This window comes from Panthera tigris, chromosome B1 (assembly GCF_018350195.1).
Source record: "Panthera tigris isolate Pti1 chromosome B1, P.tigris_Pti1_mat1.1, whole genome shotgun sequence".
Lineage (NCBI taxonomy): Eukaryota > Metazoa > Chordata > Mammalia > Carnivora > Felidae > Panthera > Panthera tigris.
Window position 1 is genome coordinate 15,060,323 of NC_056663.1, and position 21,519 is coordinate 15,081,841.

The following is a 21,519-nucleotide window of genomic DNA, read 5'->3' on the forward strand; positions in this document are numbered from 1 at the left end:
TTATGTTCTGTCACACCAGGCACACGTGTGGCTTATGCGGGGACCTTCAAAGCCTCTCAGATGTGTTCTCCATGGCTCTGTTGGCCCTTCCCGTCCTCTCTGGACTCCTGGTAAGAGCAGCTCCATGACGCCAGTGGCCCTGGGCTGGCGCCTGAGAGCACCCAGTAGATGGCCTTTTTCTAGAGAGTAATGGGTCTGACCTTTCAAGATACAAAATCCCTTCGCTGAGTATTTGCACAGAACATTTTATGGACTCTAAATGGGTCTCCCAATGCTAAGATGCCTGGTCCCTGCCGGACTTACTATAGTCCATCCGTGTTCGTTTAATCGCTAGATTTGATTTTCTTAGTTCAAACTGACGAGTAAACCAGGTGAGACAGTTTCTACCAAAGACAGATTAAAGTCCAGCCTCCACAGCACGCCGTATTTGGGCCCCCAAACAAGGCCTCTTGCTTGTCTGTCTCTACTCTCGCAGACGCTGTGTCCGGGCTCCAGCAGTGGGGCGGTTTCCTGTGTGGCCGGTGGGTGTTTCTGATGAAGTTGAGTTGCAAGTAACCCGTAGGAGGCTGTAAAGGAACTCTGGCCCTCTGTAGGGCACAGTGCTCATCCTCGCCGTGGTCTGGGTCAGACCCGAAGCCATTTTCTCGCTGATTCTATTTTCTTTTACTTTGATCTTTATTATAAAGTACTGAAGAAGTGCCAGAGCGCTGAGAGGTATTTTTTGTAACATGGCGGAATACGATGAATTTCCTAATCTGGATGAACTCTAACAGTAAAACTATGCAAGCCATCCATGCTCCCTTAGGATTCTTAAAAGGGCCTAATTTCTACTCACATTTTTCTTCTTTTATCACATTTTTTTTCTTCCTCTTGGGTATTTTTCATTCCTTGTTCAACGTTAGAATCACTTGGTGAGATTTTGACAGAATACCAGCACCTGGGCCCCCTCCATACATTTGCATCAGAATGCGAGTACTTTGAAATCATTTCCTCAGGTAATTCTGGGTTAGCCAGGATTGAGAACCAGTGCCCCAAATTAAAAACTTGAATTTGTCAAGCTTACAACACGATGCACCTACATAAACATAGTATTCCTCCTCGGGAGCTTGTAGAGGCCGTGTGCTGGGGGCTCTGGGGTCACGGGTGGCAGCTCTAGAGACCGTGTGAGAGATGATGGGGTGTCAGCTTGTGCAGGGGGGTTCCTAAGAGAATGTCTGAGCCCTTCGCAAGACAGGCTCCCTGCTTTGCCCTGCTTGCGTGCTTCTGGGGTGGGGGCTTGAGAGAGTGCTGACGGAGACCGGAGGGGTTAGGGCAGGCTGAGCCAGCGTCCTCCCCCAGAGCCCTGCTGACCTGGATCTGTCTTTCCTAGCTGTGTGACCTCGGGAAAGTCACTCACTCTCCAGGCTTTTCGGTTGCCTCCATAAACAAGAGATAGCGTGTGTGAAATGCGTGTCGTAATACCAGGCACCACCCTGGTGCCGGTTTTAGGGTTTCAGACATAGAGAGCAGCCTGGACCCTGGAATGCTCAAATCCTCCACGAGCCACCTACAGCTTCATGCAGATCCCCAGGGATGGTCCGGGGAAGTAATGTTTATTACTCACTGGGGCTTTGACCCCCAAATACCTCTTACTTTGTTGGAATGGACTGTGGTCTGAACTCTGATAAGCTTCCAGAATTCCCTTCTGCTCCTTTGATTTAAGAGCAGGCAAAGTGGGGGGCGCCTGGGTGGCTCAGTGAATCATCCGACTTTAGCTCAGGTCATGATCTCATGGTCCATGAGTTCGAGCCACATATCAGGTTCTCTGCTGTCAACTGTCATGGAGCCCGATTCAGATCTTCTGTCTTCCTTTCTCTGCCCCTCCCCAGCTCACACATAAGCTTTCTCTCTCTCTCTCTCTCAAAAACAAACATTTAAAAAAAGAGAGCAGGCAAAATGGCTTCCTTGTCTCCTTTTTCCTACCCTTTCCCCTACCCTCCCCACCCCAGCCCTGTCCCTCTGGCCCTTGTCACCAACTGTGCAAGTGGAGGTGGCTTCTGGGAACCAGCTTGTTCTGGGATGTGGCAGAAGTTCAGCTCCTCCTTGTCCCCCTGATGTCACTCTGAGGCCAGACTGCCCTTATCCTAAGCAGCAGAAAGACAGGAGAGAGAAGTGTAAACAGGGTTGTCCCAGGAAGGGGATTTCCTAAACACCACTCTTCCTCCCTCAGAAAGCTCTTCCCCACCTCCCCCTGCCACCCACTGCCCATTTCTCAGGAGCAAAGGCAGACAGGATTCAGAAGGCGTGGGAAGGAGGACACGGTGATTGCGATTCTTCCTCTCCCTCCATATGCTACATCTTGGGCGTCTGAGGCTCTAAACTCCCTTCTGTTGTCTCCTCCAAGCTTCGGGAAATGACAGTACAAGAGTGTGGTAGTCTTGTTGAAAAGTCAAATCAAACGTGGTGAAGACAGAGCTAATTTATCTTCTTTCTTTCTTCCCATCTGTTCCACTTCTCTTGCTCATGGCTAAAGAGGGGGCCTGCTGAAATGCTGAAAGAGAAACTCCTGCCCTCTGGGTCCCGTGTCACACAGCTAGTCATTTGTCAAACCCCGTTCCTTTCCACAAAACGTTCCTGCACCTGGCTTTTCCAATCCCTCCCTGCTTTGAGAAGTTCTGTCCGAACTCAGAGATCTTCTGACTAGAGTGTCCTAACCTCTTCACTTCATTCATTCATTCATTCATTCATTCACCATTTATCAACTGTCTTGTGGTTGACTTCGTCACTGCTCCAGACTTTGTCGGAAGACTCCAAAAAATGAGACAACCCAACCCTGCCACTCTGCTTAGCTTACACCCTGGTCGGAGAACACTTGCAAAGAAATTATTACACTGTAGTGTGACTTGCTTTGTAATAAAAGAAGCGATAAAGGAATATGAAAGTATGAAGGCCTCACACAGAATCCAGGCCATGAAGGGTAAGTATAAGTTCACTAGACAGAGAGCATGAAGGTGTGTGCCAGACATGGGGCCCATGTCAGAGAGTTGAGAATGGCACGGTCACGGTGATCAGCTGAGCTCTGATATGGAACATAGATGTGGGGGGAAGTCAAACCCTAGAAGTGGTTTGGAAGCCGAATTTGGAATTTAAGTCTATAGGAATGAAAGACACCAGGGTGGTTTGTCACCAGATGAGTAACGTGATCAGCCTTGCTATTGCCGAGGGATACTTACACACAGAAGGCAGAGAGCAGATCGGAGGGGGCATCCAGTGGCCAAGAGCGAGGTCCCGACCAAAGGAGGCAATGGACGAAGTTCCATGAGGAGCACGAGTGAGCTTCCTGTCCCCAGCTCTGCTGCTCTAGAGCAGATGCTTTCTTTCGCGGTGTTACTCCTGTTTTCTCTGAGACCCTCTCCATGCATTGCCTGTAGCAACCGAAACATTTTGTTCCACAGAACCGAGAATTCAACTCTGCTCAAAAGTGGAAGGAATGAAATGACTATGGTGTAAGTTCAGTGAGGACAGTAACAGTATTTTTCCTTCTACGTGTCCCCAAAATGTTCACAGTACTGGTGTGAAAGAGGGGCTCAAGAAATCTTAGTTGAGCTAGACTCACCCCAAAGGCAATATGAAAGGTGTATTAGTTTCCTGTGACTGCTGCAACCCATTAACATAAATTAGGTAGCTTCAAACAACAGAAATGCAGTGTCACGGTTGTGGAGGCTGGTAATCTGAAATCAGGGTGGCAGCAAGGCCACATTCCGTCTGAAGGCTCTAGAGGAGGCTGCTTCCTTGCCTCTTCCGGCTTCTAGTGGTTGCCAGAAGTGCTTGGTGATGCGTGGCTGGTACGTGCGTCACCCTGGTCTCTGCCTCCACTGCCATGTGGCCTTCTTCCCCGTGTCTCTGGATCTAAATTTCTCTCCTGTAAGGACACCAGTCATTGGAGTAGCACCTACCATAGTCCAGTGTGACCTCACCTTTCTCGATCACATTCATAAAATTATTTCCAAGTAAGGTCGTGTTCATAGGTGCCAGGGATTAGGGCTTGGACATTTTTTTTTTTTTGGCAGGGAGCGGGCAATTCATGCATAACAAAGGATGTGGTGTGTGCTACTGTTCTCTCTAGCAGCTTGAACTTTCTCTCGAGGGACTCCTTCTACACCGGCAGGTTGTCCCCAGGGCAGCTCTAGAACGTCAAATAATTGTACCACATAGTCGGCATGCTCTTTAAAAAAATTAGACTCATCCATTCTTCAAATGTTTGGGAGCCTACTATGCGCCTGACCCTGTTCCAGGATCTAGATATGCAGAGGGGAATAAGCCAGGCCTGGGCTCTGCCCTGATGAAATTATTTGTGTTTTAAACTTGCCAAGGGGGTAACAAACTCCGTTGGCAATTACGGGACTAAAAAGTTTTGTTTTTTTTTTTTTAGGAATGAAAATTAATCATTCTTTTGCCAAGAGTTAAGACTCACAACTGGGAGAACCTTATTTCATAGAACTACACCTTATCTACAAGGGCTCCCGGCAAAAATGTGAACCCCACTTGAGGTGCCCCAAGTCCGAGCACAGTGGGCTGCCGGGCCAGGCCACGAGGCCAGGGGGCTCAGGCGGAGGCAAACTGCAGTGAGCTGCCTGGAGCTCCTTTCTGAGGGCTGAGGGCCAAGTTACAGGCATTTACATGTGGCCTCCGCAGGAGTCAGGCCACACCGAGGCCTCCTGAATCTCTTCGGTGACCTTTGGAACCGCCGCAGCGATGCCCCCTAAGAGCTAGTTGTGGGCCAGTGAGCGCTGGACGGCGCAGAGAGGAAACCGTATTTAGCGCTCAGGGAATTACCTCCGGCGCTGCCGTCCATCAGTCTTTGCGCCTTCAGACTTGACACACCACTTGCGTCCCTTCCTGCAGGCCGCAGGGCACTCACGGGTACGGGGCGTCGGTGGGCCCATGTGTGTGACTCGGAGGGGTGGCGTCATAAGCCACGTTGTCCATAACCATCAGCTTCGTTGTGGGGGCTGTGGGCTTTTGTTTTTTAAGTGAACTCTATGGCCAACGTGGGGCCTGAACTCCCCACCCCGAGATCAAGAGTCGTATTCTCTGCCGACTGGGCCAGCCAGGCGGCCCTATGAGCTTTATTGTAATAAAGGTGACGCTTCACTCTCCGTCTACCAAACCCTGGGTCCACTTCAATTAGATACAAAATTAATTAGAAGGCAGGGATGCCAATGATTAGGGTCCCCTCAAATCCTTACATTCCAAAGGACAGGAGGAAGAGAGGGAAGCTCTCTGCTTCTAAGAAAACTATAATCTAATGAGACAGAGAAAAATGTAATTGTTCCCATATTTAGCTTGCAAAAAAAAAAATGCAGAATAGAATATGTATGAATTCAAGGAAATAGAAATAAAGATAATCATGAGGTACATTTCTCAGTACTAAAGGAAAACCAAGGTAAGTAATTACTTAGGAAAAATGGGTTAGATAAGAAGACCGGAGGTGAGATTAAAATGGTGAAGCAGGAACTTTAACAGGTGTTTGTGATTTGGGGGGGGGGGGGGGGGAAGAGAGGAGTGGTGGGGGCAGTTATGAAAATGAGAAGAAAACACAATAAAAGGCCAAGTCATTTGTGCATTCAGCAGATATCCATCGAATACCTATTGCATGCCAGGCATTTTGCTAGGTGAATAAGAGACACTGTCACCACCTTTCTCAGTGGAAATTCCGGTGAGAAAAACAGTATTAAACAACAACTTTATTTATGTGATTAGAATTTTTGTTAGTATATGACAGAACCACAGGGGGGTTACGTGTAGCTAGTGTGGAGGGAGCATATAGAGCAGGGGCCTAACCTGGTCAAGGGGAGGGTGAGGAAACAGCACTGTGTTACACGTCCGGTGTTGTGTAATCTGAAGTACAAAAAAATTCACGTTTCTGGAGTGTTATTGTTTTAGGTGTTTATGTCCAACAGAATCATTTTCACATTTCTCTGAAAAATCAGCATGCTTTGCAACAAACAATTCGGGGACAACTGGAAATCCACAGGCAAAAGAATGTGATAGCATCACGTCCTCACACCATGCACAAAAAATTAACCCAAAGTGGGTCATAGAACCTAAGTGTAAGTTAAAACTGTAACACTCTTGGGATATATTGGAGGAGTAAATCTTCATAATCTTGAGTTAGGCAAAGCCTTCTAATGACACAAAAGCACGACTGACAGAAAAAAATTGATCAGACTTTGTCAAAATGAAAAACTTGTGCCACAAAGGATACTATCAAAAACTGAAAAGGACACACAGGGGATGGGAAAAAAAAAAAAAACGGTTTTTGCCAAACATATATCGGATAAGGGATTGCATCCAGAATATATAAAAAATTCTCACAACTTAATAATAAAAGGCAAAAATCCAGTTTAAAAAGGGGGCAAAGGATTTGAACACTTATTCACGAGGATAGGTAAATGGCCAATGGGAGCATGAAAAGATTCCCAACATTATTCATCATTAGAGAATGCAAATCAAAACCACAATGAGATCTCATGTGTGCTAGGATGGCTATAATGAAAAAAAGACATGATCACAGGTGTTGGTGAGGGTGTGGAGAGACCCTCACACACTGCTGGTGGGAATGCAAAATGGCACAGCCAACTTGGAAAATGGTCTGGTAATTCCTCAAAAGTTTAATATAAGGTTACCATGTGGCCCTGCAATTCTACTCCAGGTATCTTCCCCAAATAAATGCAAGGTCCACAATAACTCGTACATGAATGTTCAGAGCACCCATATTCATACTATCCCAAAAGTGAGAAAAAACAAACGTCCATCAACTAAATGGACAAAATGTAGCCACTCCATACAATGGAGTATTATCTGGAAATAAAAAGAATGAAGGACTGCTTCATGCTAGAATGCTGAAAACACTTTGTTGAGTGAAAGAAGCCAGCCGCAAAAGACAACATATTGCTATTCCATTTTAATGAATTATCTGGAATAGGCAAATCGGCTGAGACAGAATGTAATTCAGCGGTTGCCTGAGGCAGGGTGAGGGCAGGAAATGGGGACTGACCGCTGGTGCACTTGTGGATATGGAGTTCTTTTGGGGTTATAAAAATGTCCTCAAATTGATTGGGGTGATGGTTGCACAACTGTGACTAAAGCCATTGAATTGTACACTTTAAGTGGATAGATTATATGGTATATAAATTAAATCTTGATAAAGCTATTATTCTAAAAGTAAATATGTTTGATACATTCAAAATCTAATCTCCCTGCTTCCTTCCTCTCCCTCCCTTCCTCCCATCTTTCCTTCCTTCCTTTCTTCCTTCCTTCCTTCTGTCCATCACCAAATTCATACACCTGAGATGGAATATGTTTAATCCATGGAATGAAGTATAATTATATTTTCAGTTGGGTGATAAGAAATGATAGCAAACCAAAAACGAAACATTCTTTTAATTTGTGGAACTACAGACAAAGAATATCTGAGGTGTAAGCAAGTCTCTTTAATGAGATTTATTCTTTTTTTCATTCAAAACGTATTTATGGAACATTTATTAAACATTTGAGAACTGTACTAGGTGATATTTTACGATTTCAAAACAACACGCACATGAGCGTATTTTTCATAGCATGCACCTGAGACCAAGTTTCCCATGTTTTATAATAACCAGTCTGCCAAGGCTACAACTCCCTCCTTTCTAGCAAGTAGTTTACAAGAGCTGACTTTGGTCTATCACAAATTGCTTAAAAAGATTAAACACACAGTCACATTTGGACATCTCTTGATATTTACAGAAATGCAAAAACTTTCTTAGAAAATTCATGAAATCGCCACGTCTTGAACAGTGAGTTTGTTTGACAGCACTCTTGGGAATCTTAGAGTCACCGGAATGGGGTGTGGAGAAGCCAAATTTGCCCCCTGGGGTGCCTCTCTCCCCAGGGACTTGCAGAATTGCTGTGGTTTAGAGACAGCTGGAAGCTTGACCCAGCTGGGACCGGTAGCCGATGCCAGTCCGATGGCCTCTGGAGAAACTGGCGGATTCTGAAATTGCTGTCAGGAGTCTCAGGTCTACCAAGGTCAAAACAGAACCCAGCTCTCTGTAAGTCGATCCAGACCTTACGTCACTGTGACCTCTAAGTGCTGAGGCCCCACCCGGATCCCCTGAACCTGCATTTCTGGAAGTAGGCCAGATGATGCTTACAACCCCGGGAAGTTTGCAAATGGCCATGATGCCATGTGGATTACCAAATTCTCTTTAAAAGTAAAAAGAGTTGGGGCTCTATGATCAGGACTCTTCACGGCTAGAAAGAATTCCCTGAGCCTGTTCTAATTTATGCTTAGTTCTTCAGAACTTAATTGAATTGGGTTCTGCAGATTAGAAATTGGGCAGGGAAAGTAGCCATTCATCTCCTCTTTAATGTAAGGACCCTTCCTTTCATTTACCTTCGGTATTTTCACGTCCATCCACTTATCTTCCCCCTGGAATGAGCAGTGAAGTAGCAACATAATCCAGGAGAAAAGTGTCTATATGTACTCAGATTTTACTCTGATGGAACAAAACACATTTTGAGAAAGAATTTTCCTGGGGAAAATAATGTAACTTTAAAAGAAAAATCAAAGGGAAAAAATTGTAGCCAAATAATTAAGCCACTAAAATGTATGCATTATTTTGGGGAAAAGTTTTTTTCTCCATTTAGTGAAATTTCTTTATTATTCACCAACACTCACGACTCCAAAAGTATCTTACTCTCATTCATCTATTCAAGATTATTTATTAACTACACTTTGTCAGGCAAATAACTGAAGTTTTATTCTGCAACTTGAAGAATTTAAGGATAAGTGAGGGGAATAACGGTAGAGCAGGAAAGGCAAGTGTTAAGACTGTGTACATGTTTTCACTCTCTTGATTATGATGACCCACTTTTAACTTAATCTTCTAGGCATATCTATCTTTTAGGGATCCCTCCTTCAGGAAGGTGGGCGTCACTCAGTTCATTAGATCGCCATCCTTTCAGGAGAAAGGAAACTTTTGAACAACGGATGCCTGTTTCAACAGCCACTGCCAATGTTCTGAAAGCACCAATTTACTTTCAGCCATATAACAAAGGCCGATTTGCCTTCTTTCTAATTGATTCGATGGCTTGCTGGCACTTTTAAAACACATTACGTCAATCCTCAGACATCTTTTGTGATGGTAAGTAGTGATCTTTTGCTCTGGTGGTTCCAGGCACAGAGATGCTGCCAGCCTTCTCGAATCACAGTGAGTGTTGACACTCACTTCTCAAGGCAAACACTATATATATATAAGGGCTTCATCATCCTGAGACTCGATGTGCGGTCTCTCCCGGACAGAAGTCTCTTTTGTAGATGTGCCCCAATTCACTGTTAATGCAATCATATGTGCACGTGACTCCAGTCATTTGAAAGCGCATCGATCCTTTGTCTCACAAGATTTCCTACAGCAAATCTAGAAGACTAAGAACATTTCAACTCAGGCCCAGTGGCTCTTCTTAGGAGTTTCCGAAGAACGTAGGCCCCTGAGGTGGCACTTTGACCAAACTGTTTCCTGATTAAATGGCTAATTGGTTAGTGACTGGGATTTGGTCCCAGCTTGGGTCCCTACCCCAGCTTGGGATTTTCCTCAGGATTCTGGGTCACTCGGGGTCCACTTTGCTGGTGCTCAACCAGACTTGCTCCAGAACTACTGTGCATAGAACTTATGCTTAATGTGCTACCATTCCAAGTAGTGAACCGAGATTTCTGCAAACATGTCCACAGGTCGTCAGCAAGATGCGTAATGACTGTATCAGACTGTGATGATGTGTCAGGTACTGCTGCAGCCAACGCTCTGGGGATCCAGAGCCTGGCAGGTGATCCATCAGGCCACCCACATATGCAGGGCCTGCCATGTGCAAGTCTCCATGTTGTGACAGACTGGGAGAAATCTCACAGAAGCCCAGGGCTACAGCAGGCTTTCCTCCTCAAGGCGAGGGAGACGTTTTTGTGCACTCAAGACGTTGGGAGGGCACCCACATCTTCCACCTTGTTCTATGAGTTCTTCAATCCTTAGTAATTTTGATTGGCGATCCAAGCTAAGATATGCCCTCCCCGGGACTTGGCATAGAATGAAAAAGAGTCACAAACAGAAGACAGCTATTGATTTTATGGGGATTTCCTTTTTCTGGGATGGAAGAAGCAGTACAGGATTGTGGCCATAGACCCCAAGGATGGCTCCTGGGTGTGGACACGACACAGACAAGGCCCTGCTTTGTGCAAGGCAGGACACAGGAAGGTCCAAGACTCCATGCAATATCCACTGTCTGCCGCGGGGGCAGGCTCCTGCTCACTTCATCCGAGTAGCTGCATGAGAACAGTGCAGAAAGGGACAGACCGTTGAGCCAGTGAAAAGCTGGGGTTTTCCTTATCTCCAGAAGAAATATCTCTTGGGGTTTTGGGTGGTTTTTTTAAGGAAGTAGGGACTTTTGGGGCACCTAGGTGGCTCAGTTAAGCGTCCAATTCTTTGTTTCGGCTCAGGCCGTATCCCGCGGTTTGTGGGTTCCAGCCCCGTGTCGGGCTCTGTGCTGACAGCCAAAACCTGCTTTGGATTCTGTGTCTCCCTCTCTCTGCCCCTCCCCTGCTCACGATCTCTCTCTCAAAAATTAACATTAAAGAAAAAAATTTTTTTTTTAAGAAGTAGGGACTTTTATGTATGGAATCATCCAAGAGCAGTATATTTACAATTTTTGTGGCCTCGATTGTGTTAATGAAGCTGTTATTCAAATAGAAAATGAAAACCATTGCACCGTGGAGCACACTTGGCCGAGCGTTTGGGGACAACGATAGCAGCGTCTATGCACACAGTCGGAGTAGAATCAAGACCAGAACACAGCTGCTCGGCCGGACAGACGGAGCTGAGTCAGCCTCTCCCTTCAGCATGCACATCACCCTGGACCAGGACCCATTGTTGGGCAGGGGAGCAATGCCTGCCACGTTGCACATGATGTTGTAGACATCCACGGACCTGATTGGAGCGGCTCTGAAGTTGGATTTGAAATCTGAAAGAGAAAGGCAAGCAAACAGGTGGTCACAGCCGCTCCCTGGGCAGAAAGGGGCTGAGTCACAATACGGAGGAATGACACTCAGGCTCCAGGCAGCTTTGGGACCGGAAATCAGCTCTGCCAATGGGGCGTGGCCAAGTCACTGTGACCTTGGAAGGAGATGTGGAAGGGGTAGAGCTTACAAGAGGATGCTGCTTCCTATGGCTCATGGAGATGAGTTTCTTTAAAAGACAAGTCAGCAGACTGTCCTTGTGCATAACTGTGGTGCCTTTCTGACAAGAGCCATCCCGGGGGGGCAGCGGGGCATCTCCATTTTTGCTGCTCATTTCTGCAGAGCACTGGAGAGCAGGTGTGGTCGCAGAAGGTTGACTGTCTTGCTGAGCTCCCCAAACCCAATTACACGGTATGCTTATCTTCCAGAACATCTATCTAGCAGGGACTGGTTGGACAGGGGGCCCCATAGCCACTCAAGAATTTTTGTTTCTCATTTTCCTGTCCCACTGAGGTCCCAGGGCTTAATGGAATGTGAAACTGTACGGTTTCCTCTGTGCTAGCTAACTCAGAAGCAACAGTTTCTTAAGCAATGGTTTCTTAAAAAGCTCGGAAGATCAACTCAACATTCCGTGGGAGCCTTTCCCCGGCAGATAAAATACCTTAGCTGAGTGGAAAGCAAGCAAACTGGTATTGGGGTTCGGGACCCACGCGAAGCCTCCGAGAGCACTAGTGGAGAAGAGTATTGTGCTTCCACCCAGAGGCGGCATCAAACTCCAGCAGGGACACGGGAATGTGAAGGGTAGGGCTGGCCCTTCGCAGCATGGTAAGTACAGAGGGATTTCAGTGGAGAGTGCACCTTCTCCTCCACAGGAGGCAAACAGGATGCTGAATGTTCAAACAGTAAGCATATGAGTTCAGTAATGTACAGAGCAGTTTCCCTTTTGGGCCCCAAACCAGAGCTACACTGATGTTGAATTCAAGAAGGAGATTTCATCCATCAGTAAAGGCCTCTCTGCATGAGCTTTTAAACCACGCAAGACTTGGAAAAGAAATGGGTAGTACAGGGGCTGTGAAGCCAAGTTTGCTACCTTAGAAAATAGTTCTTTATAATTGCTGTGCTAAAAGGATCCCACATACTTTATTTAAAAAGCGAACAAACACCAATGGCAACATAGTCCAGAAGTGCCAACAGCAAATCCTGCTCTTATGTTAACCCTGAAATTACAGATACAGAAAGAAGTTCTATTCAGAAAACTCTGCCACAGAGTATGCTAGAGCCAGGGCAACTTCCCCTGTGATGGCTTTTGCTCACTTGGGAGAATTAATGTTGACTTTGGTATATAAGGTTAATAGGCTCTACAGTCAGCCCACAGCCACTTACTAGCTGGAGAAGCTCTGGAAATGGGTGTGGAAATGGTATGTAAACCATTGTTCCAGGAACGTTCTGTATGCTAAATAAATGGTAGTCGTTACTATTGGTAAACATGTAGAGTAAACACCCGGCAAGGGCAAGCTATGGATTGAAAATAAGCACCCAGTACATTACTTGGAGAGTTCACTTTACTTTGGGGGCAGAAAGGATAAGGGATAAGGTAGCATCACCTCCTGGTAAAAACTAGTTAAAATCCAGAGGCTCCAGGATCAGGACTGCCCCAGAATCCCAGCCCTTCTTAGTATCAAGGCAATTACAGGTAGGTGTCTGGTCAGACGTCCCCAGAGAAGAATCAGCTGAAGTATGAGAAATCAATGGAAAGGTTGTCCCAGTGATGTGGAAACAACTCCCTCCTTCCGGCTTGCCAGGGGCCTGGATGTGATGGCCACACTGCCCCACCGCATGGTACCCGTATCCTTTCCACGTGTGTGGGTGGCAGACATCAGTAGACCCAACTTCTCTTTCCCTAGCCTTCCCTTTCCAAACATCCGCATCTTTAACACGTGGCAGGAAAAACTGAGATCAAGCTCTACTGACAAATATTAGAAAAGATTACCTTTTTACATCAAAAGTACAAAATTAAATCCTATGCACATAAGCAGGAAGGAGTATTGGGTTTTCTTTTCCATTCCATCTGGTTCATGGCTTCCTATTCTGCAGTGCTGGGACTTTGGACCCGATGAAGAGATGATCTAGGCTAGCGTGAGAGCTTCTAGAAAATTCCGAAATAGCAAAACCAGATCCAGCTGGGGAGGACGCGGGGGCCAAGCTCCACTAACTCAAGGTGGCACTTTGAACCTGGACTGGGAATCCAAGGTAGTCCCAAGAATTTAAATTTTGTTGATACTAAAACTGTTTCTCCTGAAGACAGAGGTTCTGCAGGCCCACGCCACGCCTGGCCACCTTGGGGCTGCTTTCCGGGTGAGGCTTGCTAGCTCACGGGCAGCTCACTGAATCACACTCCTGCTGTCTTATCTTGAAACGTGGAGCTCTCCGGGGCAAGATTAGGTTGTTCAAATTAGAAAACTGGGATTAACCAGAGAGAGGCTATCTTCCAGAATTATTTCCTTTTCTTTTTGCTGGACCAGACTTACTGACTTCTAAAGCTGAATCTGGGCAGCCGCAATGATGCCCAGCTTCCTCCCTAAGCGAGAAGCGCATACAATTAATCAGGAGGGATGTACCTCTATCTCAATGTGCAGCTAGATAGCTATTAAAGGCCTCAGTCTTAAATTTTCTTCTGAGTAAACAGTGTGTAAAGCTGTTCAATCTTTCATGAGAATTGGAGCCAGAAACGTGATGGTTTGCGGGCGGCTCTCAAGGCTGTATCTGCCTGGAAACATTTTTGCAATTGGCCCAGTCCATTTTCATCAGGGTCATCTATCTGTCTATAAAAGACTTAGGCTTTTAGTTTTAAAGGAGCATATGATGGAGGCCTTTGTTGATGGACAAACTCTCCCCACTGAATTTAACTTTAAGCTAATGCAGCTTTGAGTACTTTGTTTTAAAATTTTGGTTTGAGGCTAGATTTGCTTCTGCTTTAAAATATGCCTGAGACCCTTGCTTATAAACACTCCTTCAACTGACAACTGCTTTTGCATTCCCGATCTTATTTCTGTCTTCTAGGGAAGAAGAAGGAGATGCTTTTGAATGAAAGCCCTGATGTTTAATGTTCTCCTGTATAAAGGCTATGACCCTGGAATGTCTCCAACCTAATCTAACAGTTGACCTCAACCAAGTCCTTAAGGCTCCATCCCTCATTTGCTATGTTTTCAAGCTTTTTAGAGAATTAATGTTGAATTTCGTATAAGAGGTTACATCTGACGTGAGGCTTGGCCGACCAGAACACCCACCAGCTACCACTGGTTGATGGCAACCTGCATGGGCATGCTCTGAACTCTTTTAGGCCAATGTCGTGAACCCAGTTGGCCCTCTATGAATGTTTGCTGCTCCTAGTTCTGATGCTTCAGGATGTGGGAACTTGGGTCACATGTGGGAAAGGATCTGGACCGATGTGTTCCCTAAGGTCAGGAGGCCAGGGGCTCCTGTGACGGATGTAGAAACTGATGTCTCATCGTTCTCTTTTGTGGTAAGTAGAGTGGCCCAAGGCAGATGAAATGAGTTGGGTTGACATAACATCTTCGTCTTGCTACAAGAAGAAGAGCAGACCTTCTAGGCAACACCTCTAACCTATAATTTGAAAGGGAAGCGTGGACTTTCATGGGCTGAAACATTCTGATCTATATCTAGAAAACAGCATTTGGAATATGATACCAGGGTAGGTTTATTATATTTAATAAGGAAAGTGGACAGTAGTAAGAAAGACTAGCTTATGAGCCAGTCAACTGATGGCTGATGGCTGTAGAATGCTTCTCTCCCTCTGCTTTTTGTTTTGTTTTGTTTTGTTTTGTTTTGTTTTGTTTTAAGAAAGAAGGGGATGTTTGGGTCGTAGTATGATCTCCAGAGTGTGTGATAAACTTTCCCCAAATGTGAATTTACAGTCCTCTGTCAGTTAAAGCAAATGACCAAATAGACCCTCTCCATCTCCCCTCTCTTCCAGCCCTAGGAATTTATCTGGTCAAGGAAGAGACATCAAGGAAGAGAAAGTCATTCTGGCTCATTCTCAAAGTCAGTCTCAAGGTCATTTCCTAGCCTGGCCTTGAGCACATCCCAGCTTCTGGTTGGGCCCTAAACCGAATGACCCCCACAGGGGTGGGTGCTCTAGACAGGGAGGAACCCTGGAAGGCTCAGACCCTGTGAAGTGATCACATCAACTCTGAGACTCAACAGCTGTCAGCAACCTGGTGTCTGATAAGCTTTCCTGGACATCAGATAACTGTGAAATAACGTTTTGATGAATTAAGTAAAAAACGAATGACAAACATGTGGAATACATTTTCTTCACTGCACTCAAGATTTAAAATTTACAAGGAAAAGTATTTGGCCACATTTGCCAAACCTAAGAAGCATTTGAAAGCAAGCCAGCAAAAGATGTTTCATGGAGACCAGCTGGGTTTGCTCAGCTTTGCTCATAAAGAGGGTCCATAAAGAAATCGCTTCAGCCTTTACTGTTCTATCAGCCCCTACTGGAGACACTTCCTTGGGAACGGAGAACTAAAAGAATTTGGTCAGCTCTTGCCTACCGGGTCCAAAGGCCAGGAAGATGCCCCTCATGTCCATGAGTTCATTGTCATAGCCGTGCCACCCATGCTGCCAGCCTTCTCTCCTGCCAGTGCTGTTCATCCAAAATGGAAGTGACTCTCGATTCTGAAACCAAGCAAAGCAGTTACATTACCCTTTGTCCCAACCATCATGATGAGTGAGCGTCTGGCCCAGACTACCACCCAGTGTGGGGATTTCCTTCTCAACATTCTCCACTGGGGTCATCCAGCCTCAGCTGGATCACTTCCTTCTCCAGGTAGCTCAGACCATTGGAGGCACGCAGGTAAATTGCCAGAGAGCTCTAGTTATAAAAGTATTTTCTTACACGGAGCTGAACTGTACCTTGTGATCAGTTTTAGAGCCACTAAATATATCATGTTAGAGACGGAAGGGATGTTAAAGTGTATCTGTGGTATAGTAAAAGGTATATTTGGCTTTGGTCCCATGTTCCTGACCCAGAACTCCCAAAACCCTGGGCATGTCCCGAGTGACAGGAATTCATAATGAGTCCCTTTCTCCTATAGCCGAGTACATAGTAATGGGATGGCTCACTGCGGTGGGGGGCTGGGCAGCTTCAGGAGGTCACTGGAGGAACCAACCACGTGATGGGGGGGTTAAAAATTTCAGCCCGTCCCCTGCGCGCTAAGGCTGCATTCAGGCTTGTGGCCAACGATGGTCACACGTGCCTGTGCCGAGAAACCTGTGTAAAAACCCTGGAGGGCTGTGGCCTAGGGGGCTTCTGGGTAATTGAACAAATTGATGTGCTGGGAGGGCAGTGACCCCAAAGAGAGCATGGAGGCCTCATGCCTCACCCCCCCCAGACTCGGCCCCATGCCTCTCTTCCGATTGGCTGTTCCTGAGTTGTATCCTCTGTACTGAAACTAATCATAAACAGAGCACATTTCTGAGCTCTGTGATTCATTCCACTCAATTATCAAACCTGAAAAGGGCTGTGAGAACCTGCCAATCGCACGTAAGTATGGTGGCCCGGGGATCTAGGGCCCCGGGGGGCGTGTGGGGTGCGAAGAGGGGGCGGCCCGGTGGGACTGAGCCCCCTGGTGCAGGGGGCCGCTCCAACCCCAGACAGTGTCAGGACTGGGCTGAATTGCAGGACATCCGACTGCTGTCAGAGAATTGCTGGAAAATACAGAGTCTAATCTAATCACCTCATTTCTCTAGCAAACCTGACAAAACCCAGAGGCCTTTCCACCCCACACACCACCCCCATCTTTCTGTTTTTCTAGCTCCACCCTTGGGAGCAACTTGGGATAAATTCACCCCCTCCCCTCAAACACTTGAAGATGACACTTCCGTTCCTCTTAGCCAGGGCTCTTACGTTTCCTCCAACAGTCTTCATCTGGGATGGGCTCCAGAGCCATCACTTGTCTGTCACCCTTCTTCCCTTCAGAACTCAAATTTTCTTGGACCACAGACGCTTACTTGTGAGACAACGGCTTAAAGAAGGTTCCGTGGGGCCTGAGGAGGCTGCGGCCAGCGGGACAGAACCCTAGCCCTCCACTGCAGACTAAACATTCTTTCCTGATATTCCAGTCGCCTTCCGTGGAACAGGGTTCGATACCACAGACATTGCAGATGCAGGAAGTAGACCGACTGGTCACGAAGGACGCTTGGACCCAACAGTACCAGCAATTTATAGGTTGGTGCGTCAGACTGGTGATAGTACCCTCTTGGGGGCGCCTGCGTGGCTCGGTTGGTTGAGGATCTGACTTCAGTTCAGGTCGTGATCTTGAGGTTTGTGGGCTTGAGCCCCGCATCGGGCTCTGTGCGGACAGCTCGGAGCCTGGAGCCTGCCCCGGATTCTGTGTCTCCCTCTCTCTCTGCCCCTCCCCTGCTCCGCACCCTCTCCCAGAAATAAACGTTAAAAAAAAATTAAAGACCTGTAACAGTACCATCTGTTTAATCAAGTGACATTCACTTCATTGTCGCCACATCCCGGTGTTGGATGATGTCATTTTCCCCACCGTAGAGTTGAAGGAACTAAGGCACAGAGAGGGTAAGGGTCACTCTTAAAGTCACACAGCTGTTGAGAGGCAGGGCTGGGATCAAACCCAGGTCATCTGTCTCCTGGTCCTTGTGCCTCTCCCACCACCCCACAGCCAGAGACCGCGGCGGTGCTCCCGCCGGCACTGACAAGGAGGTGGCCCCTGTCCCTTGCCTCTTCACCGAGTAGTGGCCAAAGTATAGAAAAGAGGTTTTAAAAGGGGATTCCAGTTTGCCAACGTTCTGCCTCCGTGACCCTGGGCGAGCTACTTTTCTCAGCTTCAGGCTCCCTGCTGGATGTGATAATACCTGCCTCACAGAGTTCTGGGAGGAGGTCATGACTGTGCCACATGCCTGACACATAATAGATGCTCAGTAAGTAGCCGCAGGATGGTCGCCAGATGTCGCTGGCTGCGGGGCGAGGCGCTCTGGTCCTGTGCGGCCGGACAGTGATGGCTGCGAGCCCCGAAGTCCCCTCTGCCTATTTAGCTGTCATACCGCCCTGCGCACACATCCAGTCTCACCCCATCAATCGCTCCCTGGCATGACCGCTTTCCAAATCACACTAGATCACTGACTCTCCGTTTCCTGAATTTCCATCACCCCTCCGCCTCCTTCTCCAGCTGTAGCTTGTATTTTTCCATGGGAATGTTTTTATTAACTTGTGCACTTCTAAGCTGTTGTGCTGTTTGTTCTTGGTCTGCAGCGACGACCGCAGCACGTCCAGCGTAGCTCCGTCAGCTGACGTGAGTGAGGTGTCGCTTCCCCGTCAGGCTACCAGGCAGTGATTCCTGCAGCCCTGGGTAGCACATTTCGTTACTAAGGACGTCATGGTTGATGACCCCCGCAGGACATGTGTGCCCCATGACCAAGGGACCGATGAAAGGGAGATGCAGACCCATCACCTGACTTCAGAATATTCCAGTCCAAATTGCACAAGTACAAACATACAGCGAAAGCCTTGGCCTGAAGGTCACTGGGGCTCTGTCTGATCACAGGTTGAGTGCGTTCTTCTTTATTAAAGTGACAAAGTTGTCCAGTGAAACACCTCTTCTTACCGATTTGAAAAAGTAAGAACAAACTGGCAGCTTATGAGAGAAGCTGACCATGTCCCCTAAGTGACGGGACGGATTACACTCCGCACGCGGCCTTGACTTCAAAATGGCATGTGGATGATCTTCTCCCTTCCCTTCCCTGGTGGCTTTCCCTGTCTCTGTTCCCTGTCTCTGTTCCACTTCCTCATCCTAGAGGCATACATATGAGGTCACGCTGACAAATGCGTGTCACGGGCCTCTGCGCCTCCAGAGCAGAAACCCCCAGGCTGCACGTCCTCAAGGTCCTGCTTGAGGAGAGCTGACCTCATCCTGACTCTACCAGGCCCAGGGACTGCCACATAGTACCACCTAGTGACGTCCTGGGGAGGTGCCCAGGCCCTCCAGACCTGGTCAAAGCTGAGACAGGGGTAGAGGAGTGGGGTGTGTGTGTGTGTGTGTGTGTGTCCGTGTGGAAGGAGGAGGGGCACACTGCTAAGTTTGGGTCACTAAGGGAGCTGGGCCCAGGGCAGGGTGGGCAGCCCATTCCCAGGGCTGCGGGGAACACCGGTCCCACGGCAGCGGGTGGCGGGAGGGCCCAAATAAGGCGCCCGCCCGGACAGGGTAGTTCCCCCTAATGAACAGGTGAGGGAGGAAATCCACTCTACGAAGGCCACGGAGGAACAGGGTACTGTTGGCGAGGGGAGCCGCAGGGAAGGGTGGGCACGTCCCTGTCCCCACGCACGTGGGAGAAGGCAGTGACTTAAAAGGCTGTTCGTTCTGTCCTGCAATTCGACAGACGGGCGGGGAGCTCCGGCCACCCTGCTAGGCTTTTGGGTGAAACGCCTTCCTTCACCTGAAGGAGCTTGTCTTCAGCGAGGAAAGGAGAGTGGCTACGGCTTCTGTCCCCATGCCCGCGCCTACAGGGACAGGCGGTGAGGCGGATCCGGCCCCGGGGCGCCTTTGGCCTGAGCGGAGGCAGGAGGAGCCCGCCCTGGGACTCCTGTCCGTGGGGGCGCGGGGTGCGTGTAGCGGAGGAGCCTCGGTGACGGCCACGGGTGGCTCTGACAGTGTGGGCGCGGGGTTCCCGTGGGAGCACGGCCACACGCCCCCCCGCCCTGTCCCGTCCCCCCCCCCCCCCCCCCCCCCGGGAGCTCCGGGAAGGCCGTGGTCGCCGGCTGGGAGAGCTCAGACAGCCTGTGATGGGAGGAGCAGGAGAGGGAAGCGGCCACGGGAGAAGTGTTGGCAGGAGCGAGGAGGAGAGAGGACCCGGAGTTCTCTGCTCTCAGTGCTGACAGCTTGTGCCAGTCATTGCAGTTCGCCCAGCACCAGGGCTGCCAGACTTTCATTTACTTATTTACTTTTTAATGTATTTATCTGGAGAGAGAGAGCGTGCAAGCAGGGGAGGGGCAGAGAACGAGGGAGAGAGAATCCCAAGTAGGCTCCCCACTGTCCACACGGAGACAGACAGGGCATTCGAACCCGTGAACCGTGAGATCGTGACCTGAGCCAAAACCAAGAGTCTGATGCTTCACCGACGGAGCCACCCAGACACCCCAAGACTTTCAGTTTTAAAACCAGGATGGTCCTCGGCAAACCGACATATGCTGGCCGTTCTACAGTGAACACCATCTTGGAAATTTAAATAAAATCTTCACTATGTGTGATTTGTTCAGAACATTCCAGAGCTTTACGGGACCCCTCCTCTATACATGGGTAGGGAGCAGGGAGGGGACCCTCTTTGATGAGCCATTAAACTAGTTAATCATTTCTAACAGGAAGGCACCAGAAGTAGCCCCACATGGGGAAACACCGGGAGAAATGGTTATTATGTTTGCAGACTTGTATTCTTTTATTTGGGCGCCTGCACTCTGCTGCCGGCTCACCGTGAAAATGCCTGTCATCAGCTTGCTTGAATTCGGGAAGCCAGGGGAGTGTTTATGAGATAAGAGTTATAGTCTCTAGACTACATCTTTGTCTCAATCATCCTTAGAATTAAAAAAGAAAAAAAAAAAAAAAAAAGTAATGTGCACTGTTTACTCCCAAATCAGCAAACCAGTTAATGAAATTTGTTCAACACACGCCCGGAGGCATCTCTGAATTTGCCATTTCATGGCGAGTTCAGTCCTTTATGGTGCTGAGCTGGGAGGTACAGGGAGCACAATCAGAAATGGGGGTAGGGTTGGGAATGAGGGTGAAGGTAGAAGGAGGGATAGAAGGACAAGAAGAAGCAAGGAGCAGCCTGGACAATCTGTATCATTAGCTTCTGTTTGCACATGGCCAAGGTACTTGCTTTGGCAAAATCTCAAGGCATTTACTCGTGTTTTATCGTTGCATTTTCGGAATACGTTAGCGTGTATACCTCTCACCTCTTCCTTCCGACTTCCCCTCGGTATAGACCAGAAAATGGTTGCTAAACCACACAGAAAAATACTCCTAAGGAGGCAGGAGGGCCACCAGCTGCTGGGACAGCATCTGGGCCCTAGCTCTTGCCATGCACCCCAAAACGACTGTGTGGGGAGGCAGAGGACGCAGAAGATTTCCCCCAAGGCCAGGGGACCATTTGAGGGCCTTGTCGGCTCCTCCTGCTCTGTTTGACTTCCTGTCCAGTCTTCCCCCACTGGAGGCCACAGTGGACCCTCCTACCTTGAAACTTGGGAGCGCTCACTGTCTACACTGCTGGATCCCAAGCCTGGCTCTGCAGAGACCGCCCTGAGCTTCTGTGGGGACCTACTTTGGGGTATTTGCATTCAGTAGGTCAGGGTGAGGCAGGGAATATCTCTATTTAATAATCTCTCCCCACGTGGTTGGGACACATAGTCAGGTCTGGAAACCCATTCTCCCGGCACCTGTCTTGTGCTACGTTAA

At 48.1% G+C, this 21,519-nt stretch overlaps 1 protein-coding gene and 1 long non-coding RNA gene across 5 annotated transcripts in view; one reads left to right on the forward strand and one right to left on the reverse strand.

Annotated features, from left to right (window-relative positions):
* Positions 1–10,822: 10,822 nt before the first annotated feature.
* The window catches only part of ENPP6 (ectonucleotide pyrophosphatase/phosphodiesterase 6), a 116,820-nt gene continuing 106,123 nt past the window's right edge, over positions 10,823–21,519 (reverse strand). For all 3 annotated transcript variants that reach the window (XM_015535920.2, XM_042982955.1, XM_042982957.1), the window contains 2 exons: positions 15,601–15,724; positions 10,823–11,028 (listed from right to left, as the gene is read on the reverse strand). In XM_015535920.2, coding sequence (XP_015391406.2) covers positions 10,823–11,028; positions 15,601–15,724 — 330 coding nt within the window. The remainder of the gene's footprint in view (positions 11,029–15,600; positions 15,725–21,519) is intronic.
* LOC122237838 lies at positions 11,023–17,370 on the forward strand. Of its 2 annotated transcripts, none has more exons than XR_006216490.1 (4): positions 11,023–11,848; positions 14,084–14,546; positions 15,018–15,902; positions 17,028–17,370. It is a non-coding gene; the product is annotated as an uncharacterized LOC122237838 (long non-coding RNA). The 2 variants fall into 2 exon arrangements; XR_006216491.1 differs by having other exon boundaries at positions 11,023–11,434.